General features: G+C 39.9%; 1 protein-coding gene across 16 annotated transcripts in view; it reads right to left on the minus strand.

The window, feature by feature from the left end:
- Positions 1–331: 331 nt before the first annotated feature.
- RABGAP1L (RAB GTPase activating protein 1 like) overlaps positions 332–25,957 on the minus strand; it is a 689,413-nt gene continuing 663,787 nt past the window's right edge. For 15 of the 16 annotated variants that reach the window (XM_060132737.1, XM_060132738.1, XM_060132736.1 and 12 more), the window contains 6 exons: positions 21,600–21,710; positions 14,696–14,800; positions 12,352–12,435; positions 8,848–8,919; positions 6,519–6,716; positions 332–5,503 (listed from right to left, as the gene is read on the minus strand). In XM_060132737.1, the coding sequence (XP_059988720.1) occupies positions 5,351–5,503; positions 6,519–6,716; positions 8,848–8,919; positions 12,352–12,435; positions 14,696–14,800; positions 21,600–21,710 (723 nt within the window). In that variant the 3' untranslated portion in view covers positions 332–5,350. Of the gene's footprint in view, positions 5,504–6,518; positions 6,717–8,847; positions 8,920–12,351; positions 12,436–14,695; positions 14,801–21,599; positions 21,711–25,282; positions 25,398–25,957 lie in introns of those variants that run through there. The other variant, XM_060132860.1, reaches the window with a different exon arrangement.

The following is a 25,957-nucleotide window of genomic DNA, read 5'->3' on the forward strand; positions in this document are numbered from 1 at the left end:
GTCCCCATGCCTCGTCAGGCCCAATGGTTTGGCCTTTGGTAGCTATGAGCTAAATATACTTTTTTTCCTTTTAATTAATTGCCTTATTATTATTAAGCTAGCATAAGAGAGTTTGTTACTTCCAACCAAGGAATCACTATAGAGAGGAATACAGGGCACTTGGCTGTACCTGCTATACAGGATATCATTTTGCAGGGTATAACCTGGAGCAAACTCCTGTATATTTCTTCTTGCTAAATTGACTAGAGTCTAGTGTCAGATAAGTTTTTCACAAACATTGGGTTCAGATGGTTCAGAATAAAATCAACTAGAAAAAAATTAAAAAGCCATATGGATTTCAGAACAAATGTTTATTACTGCTTAAAGGGGCCAAAGGAGCAACACAAAGCATTGAAAACATCACTGGCTCACAAAAACAGTCATCTTGCTACCTTCTCGGTTGCATTTGTTTATTTCACAAGGCTTCATTCACACATGAAAACAAGATACTAATCCAATTCAAGTTCATAACAATTATAAAAGTAAACATTTGTTGGGACAATGTACAATAAATTGCACTTTTTTAACAAGCATTACATTTACATTTATAGAGTGTACTATACATAATACATGGAATTATGGAAACATCTAATTGGTCAGTGGTGATAGAGGAGAGAAGCTGCTCACTAATTTCTTTTGTAGTCAATTAGCACTGTTTGAGCTAATCAACTCCTTTATTCTGGAACCTGTTTTCACTGGAGAAGCCATGGGCAAAATCATAGAATTCATAAAAATAGATGGCACAGAATTTCTACTACCTCCTCAGCAAGGGAAAGGTAGGAGTTGAAAGAAATGACGTGGGGCTGACTGAGAAACTTTCTTCCTTATTTGAACTAAGGATTCATACATTATGCAAAATACCAAAAATAAAGAAACTGATGCAAAGGCTATTGGGATCTTGGATTCTGGGGCCATTTCCAGGCTTTATTCTTGTGCTTTCATGACACCAGAGTCTTGATGTGTTTATGTCCTTACCATTCAGTTTCCTATATTTTATTCCATATATAATATATAGTTATTAAAAGTTACATTTTAACAGAAAAGATTTTACATGTTAACTTATTGCCAATGAAAAAGGAAAGTAACTCAAAATATTCATCTTCTACTCAATGATTCTTTTTTCTTAACGTTTTCAGAATACCACTAATGATAAACCAGGGGTGGAGGTGGGGAGAGTAGGACATGTTGATGAACATGTTTTTATAGCAGGTAGCAAATACATTTGGAGATAAGCTTGACGTGTAGTCTTTTAGATGGAAGCTAAGACAGGGACTTCTGACAATTGACTGTAGTCACTAAGCTACTCATAAACATCCACTTTTCTCCTTACAACTCAAGATCATCATCTCCTATTGAGGTGCAGCCTGCACTGAAGTATTCATTTTGGTAGCTCTTGAAAGATAAGGAAATCCCTAAGGGCTTTGCCTGTATTATATGGAAGCCACTATGAGAGAGGAAGGATGTTTTGGAGCAGTTCCAGTTCAATGTGACAATCAGCATGGCAACTAGAGAGAAAGAGTTTTATATATCTGGTAGTAGGAAACACAGGCCACTGAGCTGTGCCTGGCCTTCTGTATCTGATCGCCATGTACATATTCAGTTGCATGGTACCTGGGTATACCAAAGAGGCAGGGATACTCCGTATAAAATTCTACCGATCACACACACACACAAATCTCACAGCATTCAAATCAAACAATAGAGTTTGTCCATGCTCTCATTTACCTGTAATTGAAGCAAGAGAATCGGAGCTACTTTAGAGTGGTTTTTTTTTTTAAGAGTAAATTATACAACAGAATAATCTTACTAAGTAATTAAAAGTGTTCTTTTCCAGAAAGATAAAACAAACAGGGTATTTAATTTTTTGAAAGCTTTTTCTTCCCTAAAAGGGTCTTGAAATCAGACAACCACCTTAGCAGAATAATGAGTAGACTGATTTCAGCTCAAGAAAAAGAAAACTCAGTCCCTTACATTAGTTACGTATGTGATTCTCATCCTCAGTAACTAATCAATTCCTTTAAGGATCTAACTCTCATCTCTTGTGCCCTAAACTGTGTATTCTCTTGTTTTTCTTACTTTAGGTAGGAAATGAAGCTACTAGTTATTAACCAGAAAGTATTTTAAGAAAATGGAGTAAGGGTTTGAGAAAAATGAATATTAATACATAGTATAAGAAGATGGAATTTTTGAAAACAATGAAACAAGATAAATATTATTAAATACCCCAACATCAGTACAAACATTACTTTTCTACTTTATTATGGAAATTTAAGAAAGCCAATGAAGAACAAATTACTAACTTAATAGTTGGGAGAGAGGAAGAGAATTATTGGTTTCATGGAAAGATAGGGTCATAAGCCTATGTGACATTCCTATTAATGTTTCTGATAGGCATTCATATACAGACCATTAGGTAACTGAGAATTTATTTGCATTAAATTGTATGTAACTAAATATAACCAAATTGTGCCATGGCTCAGGATGTGGGAAGCTAGCAAACATATGCACTGCAAAATTCAGCTTGGTTTCTTTCAGCTTTAAGGAAATGTGTTAAGATTCTCAAGATATAAAAGCTAATGACTGAATTATCCAATTGAATTTCATTCTCTTAATTTATTCTGCAGAATTTAATGAAAGGAGAAATCGTCACTTCTCAGAATGTTGCAAATGTTGGATTTTTGGAGGAATGTTTTATATAATGTATGCTAGGAAAAGATGAAAAACACTCCAGAATATCGGAAAATTTCCTGGATATTTGAGCTGGTCAATCTCTTTCTAAAAGAAATCAAGAGAAGAGTAGCAATTCTCAACTATACTTCAAAAGAAGAGAAATTAAAACTAGCAGTTATTTAATGCTGGAATGCATGAGTTTTCAAACAACACATGGTGAAGGGCATGGGGTCTGGGATAGTGCTATTATAATATTGTATGAATAATACACCAACTTTTGAATTTTCTTTCCTTCTGTATTTGCTATTGCTACTTACCCAAAGACATTGCAGTGAGGGACAGTTTAGACTATGGTACCAATACACATACCCAAGTATGATATGGAACTGGAGAAGGAAAAGAAAAAATCTATGGATGGCCATTGTAATCTTTTAAAAGAGTTAAAAGAAAATGAAAAAGACAGATTTATTAAATGTTTGGAATACATGTACCTAGTTATTTTGTTTAAAGAAAAAAAATGTAATGGGCTATGAAATTGAGCCAGGTCTACAGATAAGAACTGGACCTAGAGCTATTTCTCTCTCAACTACCATTTAAGGAAAATTATGCAATTTAGGCATTCTGTGAAATGTAAAAAGAGCTCTGTACAGTAGAATTATGAAATTCACAAAACACAAAAGAACATCTTTAATTTAGCTAGCCATCTGATAAGGCAACTTGTACAAGGCTTCTTGGGATCAAAGCGTAAAGTACCAGTAAAGCTAACAAACTGTATTAAATGATTTACAGAAACAAGTACCAAGATGCAATTTTCTAGGCATTATATTCTGCAAAAAAAAAAAAAAAGGAAAACAAAATTAATTTTTCTAAACCACCATGTTGGGAATGTTAGAGTCAACACAGATACTCAGAATGCTATTTTCCTTTTGGGCAAAAGGAAATGAAAACTATGATGAGAGATGTCAGGACAAAAAAGAATTCTGTAAGAAAAGTATTATTTGATGAGTGTAAAGAAGGATAACAAACAACCACATCAGTTTTATGGGCTGTAGATGATACGAACACTTACCGATGAAGGGGATTTCACTTTTTATAGTTTAATGATTATTTTAGAGGAAAGGATCCATCATGAGCAACTTGTAGTACATGCTCCTGGAGTTGAGATGGCTCTTAGATGATTTTTACTTCCAAGAGTGTGTTACTTTTAACTGCAACATATGGCACAGATGAGAGTCACTCTGGCACTACAGAGTTTGAGATACTTTGCAAAGAATATGTTCAACAGTGAAGCCAAGCATGAGTATCAATAAATGTTACTATACATAGCTGACAGTAGTTTGGTTGCTGTAAAGGACCAAAGCCCTCCAAAATAGCTTAAAAAATGGGAAAATTAGTTTTTCCCTTACCAAAGGATTTCCTGCAAGGACTATTTATAAAGACATGTTAAATATAATTGAAAAAAATACTTCCATCAACTTTTAAACAATAGCTTTACCTTTCCATGAGATAAGCATTTCTATAAAGGTTGTATATGCAATCAAAAATGTTACAAATGCATTTGCATCTCTTCATCTAGGGGACCAAGGGCACGTTTTTAGGAAGCTACAGAAATCAGAAAAAGTTGCCTAATATTAAACTAAGATGATATGAAGCTGACTTCTATTTCCCATTTCATAACTTTAACAAAGTTACAGTATATTAGTGTTTCCTTAGCAAGTATATGTCAGCATTAAATGAATACTCTGTCCCTGGTTCTACATTCCAGTCTAAGCACAACAGCTGTTCCTGGGCCTTCCTAGGCTTCTCTCGTGAAGGTTTCCTAAAGATGCAACTCATAATATCCACTTCTGACTTTACATTTGCCAGAAGTCACAACTGTGTTCTTACTTAGGAACTCGCAATTCCCATGTGGAGTTCTTAAAAGGACCTGTTAGAAGACCAGGACCAAAATGATTTATTTTATCCTGCATTTATCAAAATCTCAGTTCTTTTTATCTAGTATGTGTTTTCAATAGCCTATCTTATTCCATATGTACCCAACAGAAAATAAAAATAAACTAACTGTCTTTGGGAATTGTTCAATCCCAGGTCTGTTCTTTCCTTTGGATAGGATTATCGCTATCCTGGGCATCACTTTCAGGAGGAAACCTGACAGTGGTCATGACTGGCCCCACAATGTGCTTTATCTGAATAAATCCTGAAAAGTTAAGAGGTTTAGGTTGCAATCTTTTTTTTTTTGCTGTGACAAATACCTGCCTATCACTTCAACCTTGGAATAAAAGACAACTCCATTTTTATGTAAGATAAAAATAATATGAATAATTAGCTCTAAATAAAAAGCATTTAGTTCTGAATTACTTATTTCCAACCAAACATCAGGCATGTAAAATAATGTGTAATACTATGATGGACCGGAACACAGTCTTCCATGAAGAAGCACAAAAACAGGTATTCGACATAAATCAGGTTAGTTTAAATAACATCCCTTTTTTAAAAGTGTCATACAAGAAAGAGTAAGAGCTACTGAAAGATCCTGGCTTGCTTTCTGGCCTCCTTTCCTTCCTTTTAAAGGGACACCAGGAATCATCCTGGGTTTCCGTTGCTTTCATCGTTGTGCTCTTGTACTTGGATGAGGCTGGACCTATGTGCTCTCCTTGGGGGGCTGGGTGGCCTGTGGCGGCTGCAGTGGCTGCGTTCCCGTGGCCGTTTTGATAGAGTTAAGGGTTTTGCTAAACCAAGAGTTTTTTGCAGCTTGGATTTCATTCATAAGGGCTCCCCTCTGATGTTCAAGTTCCTAATTCAAGAAAGAAAATCATCTGAGTTACATAAATATCTTCTCTCTGCCAACAAAATTAGAGTATAGCTTTTTGGAATCCACAGGTCTACACAGCCACAGTTTTCCTCCTACAAAACCCAGGTGAGATTTAGTTGGCTTCTGAATGCAAGAAAAAAAATTAGAGCTAAAAGAATTACCACTAAAAACCAGAATCTGTGCTTTCTCTGATCAGTGAAATGAAACCTCATTTTACCCTTTTTTCCCCCGGCAATTTAGGTCCAAATCTAGCTTTAGGCTGCAGCCTAAGAGAAGATGTTTAAAACCACAGGTAAACGTAAACATACAGATGGAATGAATTTTTACTGATAGTGTAAGCATGAATAAATTCTAGTTCCAAACACATGGCCTGTGCCCCTGAGGACGTACAAGGTCAGAAGCAGAAAGAGTTCAGGATCGTTAGTGTGGCGCAGCAGGTGCCATGGCAGGACACGGGAAGGGTGAGGGTCACTGGTAGGAAAGAAGTGGGAACAGTCCATCAGAAGCCAGGATTGCTTTTCTAATTCTGATATCCTCCAATATGGAAAGAGATTATGGGGAAAGGGATTTGGCAAAATCAGGTAAAGATGAAAAGAAGCTCCAAAGAAAGAAAAGAATGGCTTGTCAGCCAACGTTCAACTGTCAGGGGAGAGATAACAGGAGGGGTGTGGCCTTTCAACTTTCAGGATCAGCTAAGTGACCAAGTTCAATGGGAAAGGACCATGGCCAAAAAATATCAGGGTAAACTAAAAAGGCATATGCTTAAGTTCTCACAAGATATATATAATTTTAGTTATTAAAAATTTATTTAAAACTATGTGTTTATATCAGTGTTTAAAAATGATGTAAAATGCAACTTATTGGTGGGCAGAAAATGTATTCATCTTATATGGTAACATCGTATGATTCTGAGCTCGATAAGCCAACTCTACAGTACTAGACTATCCTAGACCACTAACTGTTATTTTTTTAATTGATCTTTTATCAAATCACCAACCTGGATTTTACATTTGGCCTCCACCAGCTGCAGTTTGGTTTGTGCCAATTCCAGCTCCATTTCCCTCAGTTGCTTCTTAAGAGAGTCCTTCTCATCATCCAACTCAATTCCCTGGTCCTCTCTGCTTATGGCTGCTACTTTCAAAGCACCCTCCTTGCTGAAAATGTCACTGCAGTGTTTACATGCCATCATTTTACCCTGAAATATCCAAAAGAGATAACCAACATCAAACTGTATTTCATAGCATAAAACATGTCCTGAAACAATGCAATATGATTTTTCTTAAGACACTGCTTGTGGCCATCAAATGCAGGTCCATTTATAAAAGTAACTATTTTTCTTGTGCTATGACCAAAATGGTTATAGTCGGCACAAAACCCAACTATCCAAGACAGGTGCTACTTTTTCTTACAGTATCTTTAGAGAGACTCTGGGGATAGAAAGTATTATAGCATTTCTTTCAAATCTTTTCTAGAAACTTTGTACTACCATTATCCTTATTAGATGCCAAGCCCCGTGGCATATATGCTACATGCATTACCTCATTTAGTTATGATTAGGTATTATCACCCCCATTTTATAAATGAAGAAATTTAAGACTTTAAGTAACTTCCCTGTGGTAGACTGAGGAAGGTCATTATGACTAACCTAAGTCTACCCCTGCAACAAGTGAAGTATACGTCCTTTTGTTCAAGTGAAGATGATCATTATTGTTCAAGGTGATAAAAGCAACTCTGCCACATGCCTGGATTGCCAATCAAGCACAGAGCACTGAACAATGGCAACTCTTTTCAAGACAACAGTGCTACTGTTTTCTTAAAATATCTTCAAAAAGTTTAGAGATAAGAGATACTACAGGGATTCCCTGGTGGCACAGTGGTTGAGAGTCCACCTGCTGATGCAGGGGACACAGGTTCGTGCCCCGGTCTGGGAAGATCCCACATGCCGCGGAGCGGCTAGGCCCGTGAGCCATGGCTGCTGGGCCTGCGCGTCCGGAGCCTGTGCTCCGCAACGGGAGAGGCCACAACAGTGAGAGGCCCGCGTACCGCAAAAAAAAAAAAAAAAAAAAGAGAGATACTACAGAATTTTGATCTATTTTGATGTCCTACTGTTACAAGCTCAGCATGTCCATAACTGTAACTATACCCCTCTCTTCACACACACACAAAGCAACTCTGCCCACACTTCTGTGTCACTGTGCATTACTCCACCATTTAGGCCTAAAGACTTTGGTGTCATCTCTCCATTAGCTTCTCCTTCACTCCATATTCAGCTGGTCATAAAATTTTTCCTCTTGATATGTCCAAGCATGTGTCCCAGGCCTGAATCCCCAAAAGTCACCTTCTCAGAACAAAGTTCCTATTTTCAGTTCTCATGTCTCAGATTTTCAGGTTACAACTTTTAAAATATGTATTTACTGAGCATTTATTGTGTGCCAAGTACTAGACTAAGCACTTTATTAACAGGATCTTATTTAATCTTCAAAATGACCTTATGAGGTAGGTAATATTATCTCTATTTTACAGAACACAAAATAAATCTGAGAGAGGTTAAATAACTTGTCAAGTTGTTAAGTGATATATGAAAGTGCCTAGAATGCATTTATTTACTAATATAAAGCTGAATATATTCAAATAGAATTATATCAGGTTTCTGTAACACTGGCCCCAAGAGCTGGCTATACCAACACTGCTTCTTAGGAATACCAATCCATTTGGTTTACTGCTTTTTCTGTACAATAAACAATCACTTTTTTCGAGTAGGTAATCAGCATAAGGAGTTTTACCACCAGGGGGCAGCATAGAAATAAATGCATGTTTTCTTTAAAAACAAATCTCTACTTTTGGTGGAAAAATCAGTTACCCAACGTGTTTCCTCCAGCTGAGCTCTATACTGCCCATGGTGTCCACTGTTTAAGAGATTAATGGGATAATCCTACTGGGCTGCACAAGGAAGTCACATCAATTCAGGCACAGTTGGGATGCAGGCTGCTGAGGGTTCGGGTTTCCAGGCTTCCAACAACCAAGAAAGCTCAGGGGCCTCTTGTGACAATGCTGAAATCCTACCTCCTTTCCTGTTACCTGTCTCTGACAGCCCAAAAGATTTCTGGGAACATAACCTTTCATCTGGCCCACACCCCAGTCAGAAGAGGGACCCTATTCACCCTAATTCCTAACTCCTTTAAAACAAAGGTGGGGTGGGGTCATGTCTACAGGCTGTCCTGCCTGTGGTGCATCACCACATATTAGGATCCTCCTATCAGGTGCTCACTCAAGACTACATGAATTTGGAAGAAAGTGTATCACCGGACGGTTTCATTCTTCCTCACCTTTACCACTTCCAGCTCCTCCTTGCTGGCTGCTTGCTGTTTCTCCAGTCTGGTACTCAACTGGGAACAGATCTACGAGAAAGAAAAGAGCTACTTTACTAAAAAGTAGAATGTCTCTTGTAGCATGTGCACACAGCTGTTTATTCACTCACATCTCTGATGCTGTAAGAAATTTTGCAAATGAGTAGCACTGCAAATGCCAGTCATTCCCATAAAAGAAGCAGCAGAAAGCCTGAGAGTGTTCCGTGTGTAAAGCACACCTCTATCTCGATCAGTAGAAGAAACACATGGGGTAGATTTGCTTTCTTTCTCTCACTAGCTTCCGTGACTGGTCCCAGTGAATTCCTGTCCTCACTTTGGAATCAATCTATAGAATCTTTGCTGAGTATCTACTTTGGGCAAGGTACTATCCTAGGGATCCGATGAAAAGAATTCTGAATCTCTTCATGACTGAAAAGTGCTGTGCTGTGATAATCAGTGAGAAAGAAAATGTATGTAAAGGGTTTAACACAGAGCACCATTAAATAACATCTCATTATTATTGATTCTGAAATAAGGTGCTAACAAGTACCAGGAACAGACAGAAATAAGTGCTTTCAAAGCCCCCTAAAATTGTATTAAAAAAAGAAAACAAAAAAACGGTTCGAGTCTTGCTAAACTTGAGTGAAATAAGAATTTTTTATTTTGGAAAAAAATGGAAAAAAAAAGTTAGGGGAGGGCTTCCCTGGTGGCGCAGTGGTTGAGAGTCCGCCTGCCAATGCAGGGGACACGGGTTCGTGCCCCGGTCTGGGAAGATCCCACATGCCGTGGAGCAGCTGGGCCCGTGAGCCATGGCCGCTGAGCCTGCGCGTCCGGAGCCTGTGCTCTGCAACGGGAGAGGCCACAACAGTGGCCTGTGTACCGCAAAAAAAAAAAAAAAGTTAGGGGATGTCAAATTTTCAAGTGCAATTTGGACTAAAAGCATAAAAGGTCTACCTCTATTATCAAAATGGACATTTTAAAAAATCCCAGTCTACTCAAAAATAGTTCTAGAGACCTGGGACTAGGTCGAGTTCAGTCTCCAATTTGTCCAGATCCAAGCCTGGAAACAATAAATAGGACTGTAGGGCTGATGTTAAAAAGAAGAGACTTCTCAAGCAATTTTGGCAACAAATAAACCCTTTTAAATAAGCCCAAACATATAGCCAGTAATAGCCAATTCCAACTACAGAATGCATTTAGATTACACTATATGTTTAACTGTCTTCAAAGAGATGGGTCTGTTGCCTTTTACATTACTTCAAGTGCTTGCCAGATAATATTCAAGGCAAGGATTGCTCCTTGAAGAGTGCTGCATATGGTGGCCACTCATGGCCTGATGAAAAAATGATGAAAAAAATGCTTCTGCAGCAATGGCAAGCTCCACAGCACACTGTCTTTAACGTTCCTTATATTGCGTAATGTCTAACCAGCCCTTCTCCTAGTTACCTAAATTCAAAAGCTCAGGATCTCTTCCAGTATTTTCCCTTATCTAGCAAAAAAATGACTCTTGTGTTTCCTGCTTCTCCGTTTTCATTACTACTTATTGTAGTTCAGGGCGCTATTTTTTTCCTCCCCTGGACTCTGCTGTTGGCCTCTTACTGCTCTGTGTCTTTCTTTGCCCGTGCATCTCTCCACTTGGTTCCACATTTCTCCCTGGACAGAGTAGTGCCAATTATATGTCCCTGGTCATGCCACTGTCCTCCTATAAACAGAATAAAATCCGAACTCCTCAGCCTATCCCTGAAGACCTTCCTTGAACTAGGCCCCAATTCACCTTTGCTTCTCTTGTCTGTACTTGAAACTCTTGCTAAACAAGACTCTTTGTCACTAATCTACCTCCCATGCCTTTGCACATGCTGTTTCCACCTTTCCACCATTTCCATCCTCTCCTTCTCCATCTCCAGATACCCTCACCTAGCCTTTGAAGCACAACTCAAATCACTTCCTTCTCCAGGAAGGGATTCCTCATTTCCCACATGTAAGAAATTCCCTCTCCTCTTAATTATGGACAGGTTTTACCTCCGTATTACAAAATCAGCTTCCAGAGAAGAGAAATTGAATGAATCTATCTTTTATTCCTCCAAAGTAACAAGCCTCACATGTAGCAGGCATTAAATAAACATATATTGATTTTGTACATCTGTATGTAGATATAGATATATAGATACAAATAGATTATAAAAGAGAAGAAGATAGCTCTGAAGCCTTATTTCTAAGCAATCTTCCATGAAGGGGCAGAATCCTTATGGAAAGGTGTTCATAATATACAAATGAACTAGTTCCCCCCAAAATGCATGAACAATATAACTTACATTTTTATTTATATAGCAACAAAGCATACTCAGTGTATTTAGTGATTCTTTCTAGTTGGCAAGATTAAGGGAGGTTTGTTTTCCTTGTGCTTTTCTGCACTTCCACAAGGTATGTAAATTTCATTTATAAGCAAAAAAACACTTTTTAAAAAAGTAAGCCTTAGGGCTTCCCTGGTGGCGCAGTGGTTGAGAGTCCGCCTGCCGATGCAGGGGACACGGGTCCGTGCCCCAGTCCGGGAAGATCCCACATGCCGCGGAGTGGCTGGGCCCATGAGCCATGGCCGCTGAGCCTGCGCGCCCGGAGCCTGTGCTCCGCAATGGGAGAGGCCACAACAGTGAGAGGCCCGCGTACCGCAAAAAAATAAAAAATAAAAAAAAAAAGGAAGCCTTAGACTTCAAACTCCTCTGCGAGGCAGGAGACCCCAGGGAAATTTCTGGATAAGTAGGTGGCATACAGTACCTTAACAATTCTGGAAAACTGGAACTTGAACAGTCCAGTCAGAGTACTTCGGCAACAAGAGGAGTCCTTGCCATGGCCCAGCATAACCAGCAGGGACAGGAAGATACTACTGGAGCTGGAATGAAGGCTTTCTGAGACACGCCGCCACCCCCACCCCCGCGATGGGACTAGAAATGTCCTCAAAGAGAAGAGCACCGCCCCACCATTAAAAGATCTTTTTAAGGTTAACAAGAGGAGGTTAATTGCTAGCACTGGCCTCTGTTGGGTAAGGCCATATAGCCATGTGGGAAAAAGAGCTCCCATGTTCTCTACTGTGACAGCAAAGGACTCATGGATCTCCTAGCTGTTGCCATTTAATACAGTGACTAAACTTTAGTGCTCGGCCAAGAGGCAAATGTTACTAGTGTGATCTATTGGAAATTAGCTTCTGAGTAAGGCAGAGATGGGATCCCAATGGTAATAAGATTTCTTGTTCCTCTAAATCTATCAAACATTGAAAACAACCAACAGATTGTTTTGCTCAATTAAACTTCTCATATTATCAGCAAGCAGGTCCAACCACTGTCTGTTTCAGAGGAGAAAATAAGCCAACAAGTATAATCAATGCAGTACAGTTACTGTTCTGGAAACTCTAAAAACAAACAAACTGTCCCCAAAGAAAAGAGCAAAACAATTAGTTTTACAGTGTCGAAGCCCACAATGGCACATTACCTGTTTATACTCGGCAATGATAGCTGTAGTCTTCTTTATTTCATATTCTGCCTTCTCTAGCTGTTTCCTGAAGACTTCTTTCAGCTAAAAGAGTAAGAATGAGAAACATCAAGACTCAGTCAAAATCTTAATAAATTTCCATGAACATCCATATTCAAGTCTGCCTGATTCATAGTCAACAACAATGTAAACAACTGTAAGTACACACATTTTTCCTACTGCAGCTGCATGTTGGTCATTTGAAAAACCTAGTCATCTCCAGAGATACAGAAATCTTACTTTTTTGCCTGCAATGTATAAGAATATGAGCAATCCTAGTATAAAACTGCTTATGCTTCTTACTACTTTATAAATATATTGTTAAATAAGTGTCCATTCAGAAGCTATCTTTATCCTTAGGAGAGTCTAAAACAAAACATCAAGACAGCATTGCATGTACTCTTGATGCTGTGCAATAAATTATTGAAAAAAACATTTTAGGGCTTCTTCTTTCATCCCATATCGACACTGCTGTTACCCCTCAGGAGGTAGGAACAAGAGGCTTTTGGGACTGGAGTCAGACATGGGAGATGGGGCCTGAAGAAACACTGACTTTAGAAGAAGTTAAGGTGACATAATGCAGTACTTGTTACAGTAGCAGAAATACCAAATTATGAATGCTAAACCTAAAAGCACAGTTATTTCTGTAGCCCGGCAGCTCTAGAATTCTAGGTATAGAAGAAGGTTAAGGCAATGAAAAAGCTCAGGTGTCACCAGATAAAAAGGAAAGAATTCGATTCTCCCAAATTGACCAAACGAAAAACAACTCCGGTTAATCTTTAAGTACACAGTCAGAAAAAACTGATAATTCTGCTTTGCAGCATCCCAAATTATGAATGCAGTATACTCGGTACCTGTAAATTCACAAGTGACTGCAATTTATAACTGGTCCTATCGTTATAAGATTTCGGAATTTCTTCATATTTGCTACATTCTAAAATTCTAAGAGCATTTGTAGGTTATACTGATTCAAACTTAGTTGTTTATATTGGTCTCTGTTCTCTGTTACATAATTCGAGGACTTCAGCCATACCCTTCGTCCCTTCTGCAATAAGGCCGCACTGACTCAGGGTCAACTGAGATAGCTGAGATGCTTTGAGCAAGTTCATTTAATTTCTCTAAGCTGTAGTTTACTCATCTGACAAATGAGAATAATCCCTATCTCACAAGGGAACCACAACAATTAAAACAGGATATACACACACACACACACACACACACACACACAGAGGAGAGGGGCATGGATTAAATTCATTTGCTAACAGCTTCATTCTTTACCTGAAGTACTGAAGTGGGCCACCAAAAAATAGGAAGTAAAGAAAACAGCAAAACCCATCCAAAGGGCTAGATCAAACTGGACAATCGGCCCCCGAATATTTTTGAGTATGTTAAAGAAAAACAAAAATCTTGGTCCACAGTAATTGCCGAGACTCATTGCAACATTTAAAAAAAAAAAATCATGGAATACTTTTTATAAATCCCAGAAGGTGCTAAATGACACATCCCTTCATTAGTAACTTTACTGGAAGTTTTTCTGGTTGCTTGGATGTAGGTCTTTGAAATGCTTTGTGTGCTGTTTTATATTTAGTATTATTGATGTCTCCGAACTGAACTCATTATAAGTGAGCTAATCATGCCTGGCTGGGACGGACAGAGATGGAGACCATTGGTGAAGCAGCCTGCTCTTCCTCAGGGAAGCCGGAGGCTTTGACTCCTATAGGGTGGAGAGGTCCCTCCTGTCACCTCTGGGTCCTTGGCAATGGTGTGTCTTCCAGCTGCTCAGCCTCACAACCCATATGAATACTGTAGAGAGCTAACCTCAGGGCTGGCTCCCAAAGGGTTTCTTTTTATTCTCTCAGGGAAGAGGATTTGAGAGCTCTGCCAGGAACAGAAACGTGGGTGCCCCTTCTTCTAAGGCATGAATCGGGAAAATGCGTGACTGATGGAGGTGACTCCCAGCAGAGATCTCTGTAGGCTTCCAGCTTAGCAATCCTCATAAACTACTTCAGAGAAGTCAAACATCTTGGAGATACAAGACGAAATCTGCAGATGCCTCAAAGCTCTTGGATCATAATTCCAAGTTCCTAAGCTTGGAGAAAGCGTACCACTCTCGCTAGACGTCTCAGTCAAGGCAAATTCCTAAAAGCTGTTCAAGGGTGGAAATGCTGCCTCAATTCTACTCACATGTACTGCTTCAGCATCGCCCTTGATCTGAACAAATTTCATGTTACTTCTTGTTTACAGTATTAATCAACTCCACATACCAATACACCTGCGTAAGGACAAGCCCGCCTACGCCTGTTACCTGAGCTGTCTCCTCCTCTTGTTTCCTCTTCTCTTCTTCAGTCTCTACCAGCCTCTGTTTGGTCAAGAGGAGCTCCTTGTTCAGCACGTCTGCCTTGTCTTCTGCCTGCAAATCAGAGTCCATCACAGTCATAAAGAAGGTGAAGAAAGCACGTGTATACTTTCTCCGACCTCCAGTTACTATTGTTCCAACATTACCGGAAGCCCTTCTATTCCCTCTGGCTCACCCAGGGGGTGGCTGCTTTCACTGAATGCCAGCCAGGTACCACGCACTCAGCACACATTATCTCTAATCCTCACAACAAAAATTATTTTCCAGGTAATGACAGTGAGGTTTGGAGAGATCAAATAAACCTGACTGGGACACACATCTAAGATCAGAGCCACGATCTGAATTCAGATTGGAATGGCACTGAAGCCCATGCTCTCCCTAAACACCTCTTCCACGTTTTCAGCTGTCACTACAGCACTCACTCTGAGACTGCGTGGTAAGACTGGATGAAGGGTGGAGCCTCACTTGGAAGCTTCCACCTGGTGGTGCGCGGGGCAGATCCAGAGAGGATGAGCAGACAGGCTGATCCATGGACCACAGTTAGGTGAGAACATTCCAAGACCAGCCCAGGTTCATCTGGCCCACCAGGCTACTCACAATAGCAACGAGTGCAGTAAGGAGAAATTAAGACCAAAAACCCGTGATAGAGACAGCCCTGAGGAAAACTGAACTGAGGACCAAGAATCCAGGCAGAAAACACCATATTTCTAGAATAGCCAAGAAAAGCCTGGAGAGAGTACACTGCTTATAATTTGGATACAGAACCAAAATTCACCGTGAAAGCACTGTGTGTTTGTATATTTAACTTAGTTAACACGTGTCTGCTTTACACGTTAGGACACTTAGCTCGCCCTTTAGGTCTCGGCTTCAGGTTCACCCTGCAGTGCAGCGTGGTCTGAGCCCTGTCCCCCTCACCCCATCTGCAGCAACTCCCCACCCCACCGAAGCTCGTATCTCCCTTGACAGCACACAGCACGACCTACAGTGACAAACTGCGTGTGTGATAATGTGTGCCTCGCCCAGCTGTCTGCAGCTGTGGGAGGTGGGAAACCTCTCTCATTTGCTCGTCACTACACCCCCAGCCCTGAGCCCAGGACTGGGACAGAGCAGGCGCTCCATAAGTGAGTGAATGGACGTGGCACTCTGAGGCCCTGGAGAAGCAGACTGGGTGGAGGTGGGCGGAATGAGTTCAGCAGAGAAAACCGCAGTCACAGAAGAGAGGCAGCTCTTTGAAGAAGCCATCCCGGGCTGACAGCAGCAAAACGCTGTCCAAGTCTTTGTGAAAACTGGCCAGGTGGCCTTCTGTCTGTGTTTCACCATATCTCCCACATGTCCAGATGGCCAGGCCAGCACAGTCTGCTGGGTCCTGGCAGAGAAACTACATTCCAGCTTCTCGGCTCTGTCTTCCAGTTCCTGATGTCCCACAGCCTAGGGCTTATAGCTGTTTTCAGATAATGTGGAACTGTCAGGTAGTTAAAGTGAAAAAGTCCCTTTTAAAGACTTTGAAATTTGTTCTGATACATTAGAGTTTAGGGGGGAAAATCTACACAGCAAAACGCATCCTAATAGTAGAGGTGGGTCTCAAAAAAATGCAACATGCATGTTGCAAGTTTTAATATATCGTAAGATATCAGATGTAGATTATGGAAACTCAAAACTGCGAATTCTAGAGCTGCAAGGCAGATGACAAGTTACCTACAAAGCAGGAGATCCTTCCCAAGGTCTCCAACAGAGGGTCTCCTGGCAGCAAATCATGAGCTTGCATTGGCAGGTGCTCCTCTAATGCCCTGAGAATTTGGTTCAACTATCCTTTGGTTGTTCCACTATGGCATTAGCCTTTGAAAATATTTTTAAATAAAAAGTCCAATTTTTCTAGTGGAAAAAAAAAAAGCTGTCCTGATGGCTTCAGCATTCTTAAAAATCTTACCAAATCTGTCTCCCTAGAATGGCAGTCCACTCAGATATTCTACCCCAGAATATCTGAGCGACAGCCCTGCTAATAAAGAAGACTGCACTTTAACCACCTCTTACCATACCCTCAGCAATCTCCATTTTGTGAAGAAAATAGTCCTTTTTATAATATATATCATGACACACTGAAACAAATGTTTTCTAAGTTTGGTTTCTTGAAGGGAGATTCACTCAAGCTCAAAAGTGAGCCTTTTGCCAACTTCTGAATAGTCAATGCTGTCCTGACATTCAGCAACAAGCTTCTAAAATTCTGTGGCATATCTAGATGTTGTACGATTTTGGAAATATCTATAAGAAAAGGGACAGGACTTCCCTGGCGGTCCAGTGGTTAAGACTCCTCACTTCCACCACAGAGGCAGCGGGTTCGATCCCTGGTTGGGGAACTAAAAGATCTTGCATGCCGTGCAGTGTGGCCAAAAAGAAAAAAAAAAAGGGAAAAAACTCACTTCCCTGAGGAAATTTTTGACGAGAGGGACTTTTTTTTTTTTTTTTTTTAAGATTTATTTATTTTTGGCTGCGTCGGGTCTTAGTTGCGGCAGCAGAATCTTCGTTGAGGCATGCGGGGTTTTTCATTGCGGCGCGCGGGCTTCTCTCTAGTTGTGGTGTGTGTGTTTTCTCTTCTCTAGTTGTGGCGCACAGGCTCCATGGCACGTGGGCTCTGTAGTTTGTGGCACGTGGGCTCTAGTTGAGGCACGTGAGCTCAGTAGTTGTGATGTGTGGGCTTAGTTGCCCTGCGGCATGTGGGATCTTAGTTCCCTGACCAGGGATCGAACCCACATTCCCTGCATTGTAAGGCGGATTCTCTACCACTGGACCACCAGAGAAGTCCCAGGCCTATTAGTTTTATGTACACATTTTCTGTTGCACATTCTTCACTATGCCAAGGTCAGGTGACCTCCCTCTATTTCTGTTATCAGATCTGACATCTGCAGAAATTGCTGTGGGTCCCACAGGAAGCTGTATCCAGAGTTTCCCCTCCATGCTAAACAGTAAAGTAGGACTGATTCTGCTCATCAAAATAGAACCAGATCTGAATTCTCCTTTTAAAAGGTTCTCCTTTTAAAAGGTTCTCCTTTTAAAAATGGTCTTCTGGGTCTCTATATAGCCAATCTCTATACCTCACTTAAGTAGAAACCATCTTTAACGTTAAAGGAATCTCCAGGAACAGAATACTAAACAGATAGATACTCTAATTCTATCTTTGAGCCCAAATGATAAAACCTTCACCATAATTTGATAAGACTGGGTGGACCACTGTCATTACTGTCTTCTAATCACCTACCAACCTCTTTTAATGCCTTATTGATATGAAAACTTCTAATTGCTCTCTAACTTCTATGACATATATATGAGAGAAACGAACACTGCAATGTGTGATTAAATCATGAACCAACTAATAACCTGCTCAGAAGGCTCAGCTCTCACGTTAGGGATGAGGTTTTCAGAAATAATTTCTCAAAGAACTAGCCAAGGCAGTTGTTCAATTTAAAACAGAACAAAAGAATGTGCCACTTGTGATATGCAGCTTCTGGTTTGACACGAACTCCCTCTGGTCAGAAGGGACCTGGGCCCAGGCTGCAGTGGGAAAGCACTGGTTGTGTCTCTTGTTTTTGTTCCTTGGGAACAGAAGGAACAGGAAGGGCCTGAAAGCAGATAGCAACAGAAACTGAAATGGAGATGTATCTTTTTTCATTTCTGATCACTGAGAAGTCCTTATTTAAGGAGTCTCAGGGAGGCAAGTTGTCAAAAGAGAAGGCTCTGTCGGAGAGAAAAATGAAGAGCTGCTGGGGGCCAGGAAGCCTGAAGCCAGCGCTAAAATGACATGGGTATGAAATAACTTACCTAATTAGGTTTGTTTGCTTTACATATTGTCTCAAATACAATCTGCTTTCATATTTGTTTACTGTATGCCAATGTTTTGCTATTTTAATTAAAAGATTTGATTTTGAAAAACGGAATGGAAAAGTACTGGGCAAACTGGGTGAAGGCAGGAAAGCCTCACGCTAATATCCTTCCTCTCCTCAAAGACTGGAGGGGCAGGACACCTAAACTGCAGGGACAGCGTTTTGATGTGCAAATAAACCCTGCTCAGGCAGAAACTACAAAATTAGATGTTAGGAGGAGATAGCAATTTTTGAGTTAGCAATTCAATGAAATGGCAATTTTTATTCTTTCATCTAGAAAATAAGCTTCAAAAGGCAGAGGGGCCAGGTCTTAACTACTTTTTTAAAAAGAGAAAGGGAGGTATGAAGGGAGGAAATAAAAAGAAGGAATAAATGAAGGGATGTTTTCTTCAGGGATTGATCTAGTAGCTCCATGAGGTACCTAGGTACTCAATAATTTCAGGAGGACCCTAGCAACTGTTCCGGACTAATCTACAAAATGGGTTTTTTGGGTGGTGAAACAATTTCTTTTAATAAAATATTTTTTCTGATAATTAAAGAGTTATAAGGCACATTATTACTTAACCAAGGGTGGTTAAGTAATTTAAGGTCTTCTTATAAAAGATATATAATTGAAAAAAAGTATGAAGATGAATATAAAAATTAGATTTACTGTTATCACCCAGAGACATCTAGTAGTAACATTTTGATGTATTTCCTTGTAGGCTTTTTTTCCTGTCAATGTATATTCCAGCCTCCTTTCTTTTCCTACAGGATGGCCCTTTGCCAGCATACATTCCTTGCAATTTAGATGCAAACATTATATATAGATAAATTTACTTTTTAAAAAAAATATTATTATATCATGACCTTCCCATTGTTTTTAAAAACGATTCCAGAAAGACATTTTACAGATATACCTTCATTCTCTCCTTCTATTGGACATATACATTATTTCAATTTTTTATTTTTGTAAGTAACGCTGCAGTAAACAACCTTGTACCTATATTTTTGAGCAAATCTCTACTTTTTTTAGGATCGTTTTCCAAGTCAGAGTATATACGTCAGTTTCCTCATTTATAAAATGGAAGATAAACTACTTGCTTAATTGAGTCATTAGGAAAATTAAACGAGATAATGCTTATACATTGCTGAATAAAGTGCTCGGTGCATGGTAGGAACTCAGTAAGTATTTAATTTCATTATTGTTCAACCTTTTAAATATACCAAATGTACATTTTAATGTACCAAATACATTTACCACATAACTTTCAACTCTAACTTATTTCACTGCATACCTACTGAGTCTAACTGCTTAAAACTTGTGTTCCTTCTAGTTTTATTGAGATATAATTGACATACAGTATTGTGTACGTTTAAGGTGCACAACAAAATGATCTGAATTACATACATCATGGAATGATTACAAGAGATTTATTGCAAAACTTTTTCATTTAGCTAGCCATCTTAAGAAAACTATTAATGGATAAAATATTCAAAATGGCAGAATCAAGTGTCAGTCAAGGCCATTTGGAAAGCTAATGTGGAACCAAAAATTTCATTAGAGTACTGAGTCACATCGTGGTCTTATTGCTACAAAAGTACAACAGCCAAGGTCAGGCTGGGTGTGGCCCTGTTGAATGGGGACCCCTCTACCTTCCCTGGTTCTGACTCTCTTAGTCACGCATTTTTCATACCATCTCTAACAACCTGCAGAGAGGTTAGCTGAATGGGGTTTGCAGTTAAAAGGGCCATCCCCCTGCCTTCCACCATGGGGCTGCTGCTTCTACCTTCTACATCCTGTGTCCCAAGCAGCACAGTTTTTGTTTTATTTTCAAACTCCATTAAGTGTTGACGCCTTCAGCTTCCTCCTCTCCCCCTTCAGCACAATTTTCCTTAACAGTAGTTTTATCTCCCATCTTACTGTGGCTAAAACTTCTGAGCTGCAAAATTAGCTGTTTATCTGGGAAAAGGAGTTGTGGCAGGGACCATTTTTAAACATTAAAAACATTCCTGCAATTCTAAACATCCAATCATATCTATATTATTAACGGATTTGTATTTTAAATATTGTCAATGCATAGCCAGAGCACAGGTAATGCCTCTTTTTTACAGATTCAACCAGCTAAGTCTCAACTTTTCTGACCCTGCACCATTGGGAATATGGGCTCTTTAAAAGTCAGAAAATAGAGTGATGGCTTTAAATCTGTGCAAGATTCCTTCTATATTGCCAATTATTTCCAAAAACACAACCAATGGAAAAACAGTAAGTCCTAAAGCTGTGAGTACTGTTGGAAAGGACAAGGAGGTTAAAGAATTTAAGGGCTTCCTAGCAACAGCTAATGTTAATTGAACATATACTCTTGTAGTGCTTTACCTCATTTAATTCTCACATCATCCCTATGAGGTCAACACGTTTTTAAACCTATGGGCAGGTTAAGAATGGCCCTGGGTCACATGATTAGTGAGTGGCGATGCCAGGATGCACACCCAGGCAGTCTTGGCTCTCAACCACTAGGATGCCGGTCAATCCAACAATGCACATCTCAGTGTACATACTTCATATAAAATCCTCACATTTACTGTAGATGAGAAATCTTTTTGGAACAAAAAAGTACAGTGCCTACAGATATTAGAGTGGCACTGTATACTCTTGGTGACTGACATTCTCAGGCAATGATGCTGGCAGTCCTTGGTTTAGGAAAAGTAGAGATTAAGAGAAGAGACACCAGAGAAGCATAGAGCTATTTTTTTTTTAAGTATGCTGCACATGCTGTTTGGAAATGACCGAAACCTATCTCAAAAGCTTGCGTTTTCCACCGTCTCCGGTGAGCACAGCAGTCCCCTCCCACTTACCACCCACCCATTCACCCATCAGGCAGCTCACTCAGGGTCAAGTACAGAGCAAGCCCTGGTGGGACTGCCCTGAGAGCAACTTGGTCCTTGCCCCGGAGGAGGCTGTCATAGTCTTATTTCCGCCTAGTGAAGGACAGGTTTACCTGATCCAAGTCATTCCGCAGAGCAATTTTGCTGGTTACTAGTTCATGGGCAAGGTCATCATTCTCTTGTTCCAGCCTCATGCTGGCCTCTTGTAATCTCCGGTTCTCCCTCTGCAGAAAAAGAGCAACAACCAGAGGTGGGCATTAGGGCATTAGTGCCTGGACATACTACCAGAAACAAATGGAACTGGTGAGGAAAAACAAGCAGCAACAACAACAACAAAGTGAACTTTTCAAGGTGTAAAAAGGAGAAGGCGCGAGTGGCACAGGAAGGCAGGATTGCTGTCTGGGAAACAACAGTGAGTTAAGCGAGCAGAGCAGATGCGGAACTCTACCCAGTGAAACTTACAATTGTCCCTTAAGCCCTCCAGACAGGACTTCATCATAAAAACCATGCCATGAAAAGCAAAATTTCCAAACACACCCCCAATCTTGTGAGGTTTTCATATAGACCTAGAATACAGACACAGGCAAGTCTTTGTTTGAAACATGCACGATAATCCCACCCTTGACCTCAAAGGAAACTGCAAGACACAGTAAGGATGAAATTGGGGAAACCAATAGACATTTCTCTAAATGGTTTTTCCCATATCAGAGTTTAAATTAATTGAGTATATTTAAGATACACGGTTTGGGTTTGTTTTGCTATCAACTGACATTTTCATTCTTTGGATATGAATGTATTTACTTTTCTGAATGCCAATTTTTGTGTTAGTAAGAGCAACCGTCCTTATGATAATGTCTCTGAATGTTTGTTTTGCTTTTTTAAAAAACTTCAGATTAAAAGGTTCTGGGTAAAATAAATTGCTGAGTTGTTTTTTCCCCCTTGAACTCCTAGAAAAAAATTTGAAACGGTTATATGATGAAAAAAGCAAGCCACTAATTCTTATGAAGCAAGATCTCCCCTTCACCAGTCATTATGAACTGTGTACATTCCCTCTGTTTTCTGAATAGCAATTTAGCGTCCTCCCTTCCAAAGTATCGAAAGTGCTGTCTCTGCTATTGTTAGCAGTTACGGAAGATTCAAAAGAGAGCTGACAGGAAAAACATCAATGTGATAAGACCTTCCTGTTTTTCAGATTTACACTCCTAACGGTGTTTTCTGCAAGGATGGCAAAAACTCAGACAAAGCAGTGGTGTACAACCAGAAGACAAATCTATGCCCTGGAAGATAGTTATCAGAGCATACTGGAGGCAAGGCAGGGAGGGGGGCAGGGAGTGAATTTTATCTTCTGTAGAACCACCTGGAGTTTGTTATATGGAAAGAAGAGCCCTGATTTCTTTTTCTTTTCTTTTTGTTTTTTAAAAAGGGCTAAGAAGCAGATGGTAAGGGCAAAGCCTGAGACTTTCAAGGAGGTAGAGGATCCAAAAACAGGGCCAGCAAAGAAGCCAAAGGACAAACGTGCACTTTGACTACAGCCAGCCAACAGGGTCAACTGCTGCCTTCTCCTTTGTTAAAGGTAGACTGGAACAGCTGGGAACAGTCAAAACACTTTTGAAAAAGAGATCTACTAAAAAAGAAAAAAAAAACAATCTTAAATACTTCTAAATAAATTAATGATAGAATTCCATACAGTGTTAAAATATAAGTAAAAAATATCTCTCTAATGACACGAGAAATGCTTATGCTACTTTATAGGGGAAAAAAAGAAATAACTGGAAAATCTCATTTTCATAACAACATAAATAACATTAACTCTGGGTAGTGGATTATTTTAACTGTTGTCTTTGTGCTTTTAAAATGTTTCCAAGTTGTCTACAATGAATATATAATACACATGTTTAAAAAGTTGTTTAAGAAATAAATGCAAGTCAGAATTTCAATTCCATTGGAAAGGATAAAATGCCAAAATGAGAATTTTTTTAGGTCTTCTCCTATTAGAAGCTCATATTCTATGTGAAACCCTAATGGATCTTCCTCTGTGACCAAGATACAATGTAACCCCTCACAAAAAAGGAACTTGTCAGGAACCCTTTCCCAAGATATTCCTGAAAAGACAGTGTACATATTTGTAGGGGCAAATTATACTCATCAAATTCTGTCTGTCTCCTCAATCTACAGAAGTTCTAGAAGCATAATAAAAGTGGGAACTAAAATATAAAAATAGCCAGGGTGTCCACAGCTGAATCTTTCAATCTTTGCTGAAGTCATCCAGATTCTAGCAGGGGCTAGAGATTAGTCTTTCGTCCTGATATATCAAACTATTACCCCTTTCTACAGAAACAACTTACATGCTTGTTGGAAACAGATTAAAAAAATATGGTTCAAAAACTTTTCCAACCAATTTCCTCCTTGCCAGGAACAAGTAGCAATACCAAGCACAGTTTCATCATACCATATTTCACAAGGCAGACTGCTTTAGACAGGGAAGAGATTTTTCTCATTTCTTGATAAATCCCCTCAAAAGAGACCGTGATAAGACTATCCGAATACCTGTTCTTAAGTGCCCTATTTCTACTGAAGCCGTACTTAGGTCTCCAAGATACAAACAGCTCCCTCAACTACTTATTTACACTGCGTTAAGTTGGCACAAGCGAAAAATGTTGCAGCTACCAGTTTTTCAGGTTACAGTGATATATGCTTAGAATCAAGTTAAAATAACCTTCAGGTAAAGTCATCCAACGCTATGGAAAAGCGTTGTTCAAAGTACTTAAAAACTGCACCAGGAGCTACTTCACTACTGATTAGAGATACATGTCTGATGGGTTATGTTATATTATATATGAAAGAGGTGTGAGCTTGGCTGAAACCTGACTGGTCACTTCCCATTACCATGATTGTCACAACTCAAACCTTTCCTCGCAGACACATAGCTAAGGGGGTGGGGTGGATAGGGGAAGACTGGGGAGAAATTAGGTGTGTCTGAGGGTCCCTAAAAAGCAAAATAGCCTACGGGGCAAGCCTAGTGGCTTTTGCTCTAGCAAGAAGCTTCAGTTCAGTGTGTGCAAAGCAAGCAGCACAGTGGGAAGTGTGCAACTCCTGCTCTGCACTCAGACACGTGGGAAAGCAAGCTCTGGGGCCAAAAATGCAGTATCGTCCTCCAAAGTATGAACCTGGGGGCGGGGCAAGGTGGAGATTTTCTATGAAGAAGAACCCGCCCACACTTACCAAGGGTTAAAGAGAGACAACATGACTTGGCTGTCTTTTCCAGCTTTTCCCAGGGAGCCAAAACTGTTTTTAGAACTGACTGAAGAAAAAGTCTGCCTTTATACTAGAATAAAGAAGACAGTTTAGCTTTGGGAAAGGTTGGAATCTTGCTTGGTTCGTTCTGAAATGTTGGCAAGAGCGGCCCACCCGAGAAAGACGTGAAGTGGCCCCATAACCTCAGCCGGTGCAGAGATACTCACATGCCGTATGTCTGCACAAGCGGATGTGCTGAACGCTCAGAGCCCATAAACAACACGGGCAAATCGCTTCCCTTGCCTTTCGGAAAAGGCTACAGGAGACAATGCTTACATAACCCCTAAAATTCACAGCACACTGTCTGAAACCTCCTCCATGTCACACAATTAACAACATTCGAACAAACAGCAGACAACAACTTTCCTCATTAGTTCCCTCCCCTCTTGCATAGGAGATGTGCAGCTGGGAAAGTTGGGTTAGTAACTTTGGGGAGGAGGATACTGCATTTTTCAGAGAGACAGACGCTGATATTACAGACATACACAGACAAAAAACTTACCTCCTGAAAAGCCATAGACCAACTACCGTTTTCAATCATAGGTACAAAGACAATTGAAAAAAAAAAGAATATCCAATGAAATTGCACACCTACTAATACAATTAGGAAATGGCAATAACAAAAACAGACGCTTGTTAATGCTATTTTGCTCTTCTGTTTTTCCTTAGAGTGTCATTTACTCTAAGTTCTCTCCAGGACAGCTAACATTTGATGCAAGAAAGTATACTTGAGGCAGCCAATGGGCAAAGTCTCAACTCAGGAAGACTGATACACTAAACTCCGCCCTCTCCACGCTGTTATTTGCAGTTTGCATGACTGATGAAAACGCTGTCTGTGGAACTATTTGCAACTACGGTGTGAGCTGTTTACACTGTTATTAGAGCTGGGTGGAAGGAACTTCCTTATATGACAAAGTCAGAAACATTGCAAAATATTTCATCTTCAGGCAATAGAATGAAATTGCTGGGCAGGGGAATGCAAAAGAAAAATGGATCTCAGCTCTCCTCTGTGTCTGGGGGTTGGAGTTTGGGTGAAGCAGTATAAGGAATGGTGAATGTGATTTTTTCCAAGATGAGAAACCAGAGAAATGTGAACTGGCAATCAGAAGAAAATAAACTCAGCCTTAAAGGAAAAAATGATGGGGCAGGAGGCAGCTTTATGACTCTAGCTCAGTAT

Source organism: Lagenorhynchus albirostris, chromosome 2 (assembly GCF_949774975.1).
Source record: "Lagenorhynchus albirostris chromosome 2, mLagAlb1.1, whole genome shotgun sequence".
NCBI lineage: Eukaryota > Metazoa > Chordata > Mammalia > Artiodactyla > Delphinidae > Lagenorhynchus > Lagenorhynchus albirostris.